Source organism: Pyxicephalus adspersus, chromosome 2 (genome assembly GCF_032062135.1).
Source record: "Pyxicephalus adspersus chromosome 2, UCB_Pads_2.0, whole genome shotgun sequence".
Taxonomy (NCBI): Eukaryota; Metazoa; Chordata; class Amphibia; order Anura; family Pyxicephalidae; genus Pyxicephalus; species Pyxicephalus adspersus.
Genome location: NC_092859.1, coordinates 84,757,067 through 84,763,803, shown reverse-complemented (window position 1 = coordinate 84,763,803; position 6,737 = coordinate 84,757,067). Strand labels below are relative to the sequence as shown.

General features: G+C 35.5%; 1 protein-coding gene across 1 annotated transcript in view; it reads right to left on the bottom strand.

The window, feature by feature from the left end:
- Positions 1-480: 480 nt before the first annotated feature.
- Positions 481-6,737, bottom strand: part of LLPH (LLP homolog, long-term synaptic facilitation factor) — a 10,364-nt gene continuing 4,107 nt past the window's right edge. Inside the window, exons 2-3 of the mRNA XM_072401294.1 lie at positions 6,247-6,469; positions 481-2,659 (exon numbers count right to left, since the gene is read on the bottom strand). Coding sequence (XP_072257395.1) covers positions 2,490-2,659; positions 6,247-6,454 — 378 coding nt within the window. The 5' untranslated portion in view covers positions 6,455-6,469 and the 3' untranslated portion in view covers positions 481-2,489. The remainder of the gene's footprint in view (positions 2,660-6,246; positions 6,470-6,737) is intronic.

Sequence of the window (6,737 nt, the reverse complement as noted above, 5' to 3'; positions counted from 1 at the left end):
ACACAGGTCTATTGTGGTAAGCCTGTAACATGTGTGGTATTTGTCTTGTACTAAGAGCAATGCAATAAAAATCAATAGACTGAAGCCCCACTAGACTGGCACTATAACCTAAACATGAAAAACATCATATGGTTTAAACAAAATATAAAAGGTTGCAGGTGTTTCACATGTGGATACCATTTAACATGATGAAAGACTTAAATGTCTATGCAACATACTGCAGACTACTTCGGGAACTGAAGCAACAGTAAAATATAAGCCAAATTCAAACAAACATACTCACTATAAGAATACAGAAGCGTTAGAAGTGCAGGGCAGCATTTTTAATAATAAACATGAAAAAGTGAACACATAAGACTTATGTCCAGCTCTGGCTACAAAAGAAACAGCACTTTGATGTTTCTCAGTACCCCCTGCATGTTCCACAATATACATGCTATATAAAAAAAAATTTAAAAAAAACACAAGACAATATGTTGATAATGTTGTAACCTTTTATTGTTATTGTGATAACATTTGCTTTGGCTTAGTTGATCTCTGAACTCTTTGTCTTTTTAAGAACACATTTTGCAGCTGTATATTAATTAAAACCTATCACATGTTTCTTGTAATATAGCTAGAATAAGTATCACACTTCGTTTTGGCATCAAGCCCTGTGCCATCCCCCTACATCTCAGCCATTCAGAGTGTGCCAAGTGTACAGAAGGAGAAGCTTAAGTCTTGCCACAGTGTTGCTGCACCTTCAATGTTTATTAAGCAAGCCACTGTACACCCTCACTCTAACAGAGTCACCCTCATGGCTGTGCAGAGGCGTATAAATCACAAACATGGCTGACATGACATTATAACAAATCATTTAACAGATTTATATTCTGAGATGTGTGCAGTTTCAGGGTGTTTTACCCTTTTCTCGAAGTTCTTTTTACTATAGTTTGTTAAATATGCTTGTGGATAATAAGCACTTAGCCTTCCAACAATTAAAGTGTAAAAAAATAGATTTTTTTTTTACTTTTAGATGTTTAACATGACCGAAAAAAAAACCTAAATGGGTTTCTTATTTCAGTTTCCATTTAGTAGAGACAGAGAGGCCAATACCTTCAGAAACGGCTTAGCAGACCAACAAAGGAGAATACACAGAAGTGTAAAACACTTGCCTAAGCAGACATATAAGATGTTATTTCCTTTGTTAGCAAGAAAACCTTCCTCTGTGCTCCTCACCACTTTCACTTTGTTACCAGAGTTAGCTTGACTGCCCTGCTACCTGTCTTGTCCATTTCTAACTAAGTCAATATCACATGGGTAATTATGTTGCGGTCAACACACTGCTTGCAGCAGAAGGCTGACATTTAGCTTCTATTTACTTTATTACACCTTCGCTGGCCCAACACATATCAGTCATAAGTGAGGGAGATGTGTTTTGCTGGTTTAGAATGCAATAGGTTAGTAGTCCGTTACCAAGATGTCACCAGTGACTGGGGCAGATTTCTCAAATGTTAAATAAGTTTATTAGCACTATTTAGGCAATGACCATTTTTTTTTTTATTTAAAACATTTACCATTTACATTTATCAATTTTCTTTAATTAATATTTTTTTTATATTTTGGTAATTTACCCCCTAACTTTTATTTCACACCACCTTTTTGACCAGATTTTAAACCTATTAAACCAAAATTGTGAAAAAAACCTAATCTTTTTTTCTTTCAAAACATTGAAAGCAGTATATAAAAATGGATCTGTGTTGTTTGTTTTTAACAACAGTATACCACTTTTGCTGCTTATCACAACACAAATAATAAAGCTTCTGTTCACCATTTCTGTTCTCTAATTTTAGAAATCTTTTCACCAGGAAACAAAACCTGTTTCCACTTTCATAAACCTGGTGTTATTAAAATGGTCCATAAGTGTTTAAAAGTGAACAAATACTGTTCTCTAGTTTTTAATAACTTGGTTTTCAGCAAATAGCGTCATGTGGAAAATGCACATCATGGCAACATATGAAAATAAGTGTAAATGTAGCTTTAGAAGAAATGGCAATAATGCTGAATCCAAAAAAATGGTATATGATTTATGTAGTCCAGCTTTTCAAATAATAGATTACATCTTTGAAAATAGTATAATAAATCATGCCTGTAACCTTAGCATGAAAAATGATTTCATACAAAGAAATCTGTTTAAGAGATTATTGTCTTTTCTGCAAGCTAGAGAATCCAGTCTCTAAATGGCTATGAAATCCAAAAGTGTTGGGCCACTGCCACAATTAATCTGTATAAATTCATGTAGGACAGTCTGTAGGAGGACTAGGGGAAAAGAAGCTTCAGGAGGTTAATGTCATTCACAAAAATGAGAACAAAAAGAATTAAAATGTTTACTACTCATTCAACACACAAAGTGTAAGTTTTCCTTGGGTATTCAGTCAGCAAAACTGGACATCGGGTTCTGGCGAAGAAGTATAGCAAGAAAGTACAAAGAAGGAACACCTATTAGGTTTCTACCATGCCAGTCCTTTTGGCTGTTTTGACTTCCCTTTCTTTTTAGTACGCCCTGCTTTAAGCTTCTTTCTTTGTCTCTGATTCATCCATACAGGATATTGACCGTGCTGATCAAGGAGGCTCTTCTTGTTACGTTTTACATCGGTGTCCATTTTCATGTTGGAATCACCTATTGGAGAAATGAGAACATCAGAACTAGAGCAAGAAATGTTAACTTGTTTTCTCATTAAATGTATGGGCATATTGGAAAATGGCTTCAATAAAATATTTATAGCACAAAAATAAAAAAAAATCCTACTTTTATGTTAACCTCAAGTCCTGTGTAAGCATACAGATACTTTGTAATACAACACAAACTTTTACAAAAAGTTTATACCCTTCCCCAAGATACATCAACAACAATATGAATAAATGTAGATTCACTTTAAAAAATTAGGACAGATTACAGACATTTAAGGATTTCATATTCTTAACAAATCAAAAAATAACCCCTCAATGACCTTTAAAGGTGCAGGGACTTTGGAAAAATTAATCCACAAAATATACCATATATCATTCCATTTGCTTCTTCTCCAAGATCACCTGCTTGTGCTTAAATTAGGTTTGGAAGGCTGCTGAGTGACTGGGTAGGGGCTTAGCTATGCTGCCTGAGAGAAGGATAATATGGCTTCATTGTTTTTGCTGGGAACTTTGGAATTCATAGCTCCACAGTACCTTTAGCTACAAAGGCCAGTGAGGGTTTTAAAATTCTACTTGTTAAAATGGACATGGCAATAAGGTATGAATGTATAAGAATGAATATATTGTGGACATGACACAATATACAAAAAACAGTTTGATCTTTTATCATTATAAAACTGTCCTTGAGCTCTACCCAATGTCTTTTCTGAGCAAGCATCTCAGTTTAGGTACCAGATGGTGTCCAGAATCATAGTGCTGAAGGAACCATTTTTAGGCATTCATATGGTATTTGATTCTATACTGCAGTCAGTGGGACATGGAAGCCAACTGTGATAGAATTAGAATTTGTTATTTATCGACATGTGTAGTGCTTCAATTTAAAATGATAACAGGTAAAACTTCCTTAGAAGCCCTGCATATAAAACCCTTGTTACTATCAATCCTTTCTACTGCCAATCTGGATCAATATGTAGACACTTTTTTGTGAATTGGTGTCATAAAACATATGGTTTAATAAATCCTACTTCTTTTCCCACTTATTCCCTCTCACCTTTCTCATCTGTCTCTATTGCCTCAAAAATAGCATTTGTTATCCAACTGACAGCTCCCAGCTGGAGGTAAAATACCAAACATTTTACTTGTAAAACCACATGTTATGCTTCGTGAATAATCCCTTTTTAAAGGCTATTTGCCTCTGATCATTTTACATTATGAATGCCTGAACAACCTTTGTGAATTATCATTTAAATGAATATTCTGCAAAAATCAGTTGTTTTTTTTTGCTTCAAAACATGTGGTAAAGCTTTGTAAATTTTATCAAATGTTTTACTACACAATCTTACCTATCACACACCCCAAAAAAAAACACTTTTACTATAAAAAGTTACCTCCTATCACATCCCCAGCAATGTCACTGTTGCTGTGAATTAGAAAAATCTACAGCTTAGGTTTGGCGTACAGTACAGGGCCGTGTCATTCTGGAGCTCTAGCAATGAATGCTGCAGCCCTCTTCAAGTGATTGCGCCTATTCCACTTCACCAATCACAGAATGTCTTGTTTTTTGTAAAAAGCCAAAGACTGGCTAAGAAGAGGAACTGCAGTACAAACATCATCAGTGTATAACTGAATGAGTGCTGAGGATCTTATTGATGGAGTGCTGGAAGTACATTTGAGTTGTTTCTACAAATAGTTGGTACTCATGCACTGCTTTAGGTACATTACTGTGGACATTGGAGGTAAAAAAAAAAATATTTTTGGTATTTTTGGATTGGTTCTTTAAAAATGATCACTCTCCTGGGCTTTTCCTACAAGATGCATAAAATGATTTATTAAGAACAGTACAACAAACTAAAAACATCCCTCCAATTCTTGCGGTTCAAAAACAACTAGCGGTTGCCAAAAGATTAAAGGAGAATGACAAGATTTGGGCAGCAGAACACGCAGGCCACAAATAGTCAAATTACAGCTCATTACAACCTTGGTGGGCAGAAAGAAAAGCTTGCCATGTTTTTCCTCTATGCTGTAATGAAAAAAAACCTAAAAAAACAAATGACTGAAATAGATAAGTTTGTATTCATGTTTCATGCCGCTGGCAGATAAAAAAATAAAAAGTATAATATTACGGGGCTGTTGCTCTTGGTGCAAAGAATGTTTTCCTGGCAGACATTATGTTCGGAGATCACTACGTAATATTTCACTTCCACTATTTGACAGATTTTACAGAGCATCTTTACACATAAGCACTTTGTTTCCACCACCACAGAAATACTTTCCACAGGACATTACACCAGCCCACAGACCCAATATAATCAATAAGATGATCAAGTTCAGCTTCAATAATACAGCAAAGACTCCACAAAGGGCAGAGAAGCAGATGGACTTCAAATAAACTCAATAAACCCAGCACATTTTTTACACTAGAAACAAATGGTACAATGGTTACAATGTAACCACTGATAATGCTGCCATCCAATCTAACCTTAATACTTACAAATATCCTTCACAGTAACCTCTGTAACTTAAAGCCGACCTCCAAGCAAATGGTGAAATATACAATTGTAGTACATAGAAAGAAACAGTTTTCCAGAGTGAATATTGTATTCAGTCCTAACATTTACAGAGCCCTGTCTGATTTTTCTCTTCTTCAGTTAAAGCGGAAGTAAAGCCAAAACTAAAAATGAAATCACACTTACCTTCAATCCCGCAGATCAGTCTATCCATCGGGAGGTTTCCTACATCAGGTCCCGTGTCGTCCCGGTATCCGCCTTCTCTTCTCTTCTTCTGCATTCTTCTTCCTTTGGCACATGACGTAGATTGGGAAAAAACATGCCGATCTTACTGTGCATGCGTGAGATGGGCAGTTTTTTTCCTTATTGATGATGAAATAGCTCCTTCTTCGCATGCCCGAGCCAAAAGCCTCCTGGGATGCATGACATAGGTATCCCGGGAGGCCCTGTGCTCCCATTAATTCTCGATCGCCTAGGCAGTCAAGAATTAAGGGGGTGGTGTTGCACCCTTTTTTTTTTTTTTTTTTTAAAGGGGTTGTCTACCCTTTTATGTAAAGTAAAAATTCAGAGTTTAGGTATGCTTTAACCACCATATTCTTGTTCCTCCCTGGTCTGTCACTGATCAGTATGAAAAGCAGAGAAAACTGTGAAGCTTATCTGTCACACTGCTCTCTCCACCTATAACATTTATAAGAACATAATTACTGAATCATTGAAGTGCTGATGCTTTTCCTATACTCTCTGTCTTGCTTCTTCCTCTGTATGATGTATTTCTGCCAATGTTTGTGTAAAAATGCTCTTAACTACTCATTAGAAGATGTTAATTTTTCACATCCTTACGCCCAATAAACATTTATTATATATATATATGGCTGAAAAGAGTTCCATAGCAAAAAAACACTGTGCAAGTTTTGGTCAGGCCAAAGAAACATTAGGTCATTATTATTAAATTACTTGAGGACAGACATGTATTTTCAGTTACACTATAAGCGAATCTTTATTGTGTTGTAGAATAATGAACGATAATATAAAAGGAGCAATTGACGAACTATACACGAATGTCTCCTACCTTCCATTGCATCATCATCCATTTTTTTGTCATCCTTCAACTTTTTAGCTGTCACAACAGTAGCTATTTCTTTCACTTTATCCATCAACACATCTGTGTCAGCTTTTGCCAAAACATTTTTTAGGCGGGCAAGTTCCTTTGGGGCATTTTTCTTCCTCTTTTCTGCCCTCATTTTTCTCTTCCATTTGCTTCTTAAACTTTTAGCCATTTTATTTTCTGAAAACTTAACAAAAAAAGCAATATTAGTATACAAATGATCCCTGTAATCTCATGGAGGCCATGTACACAACCAGTGAGATCTATAAAGTCAACCTTACAAAGAAGAAACCATGGAATAAATTGAACTTGTATAGTCTTCAGTCATTTCCCAAGTCCCTTTAAAGTGGAACTAGAGAAATAGTTACAGTTAGGGCCATAAATATTTGAGCAGACAAAACTTTTTTCTAATTTTGGTTCTGTTTATTACCACAATTAGTTTTAAATGAAACAAC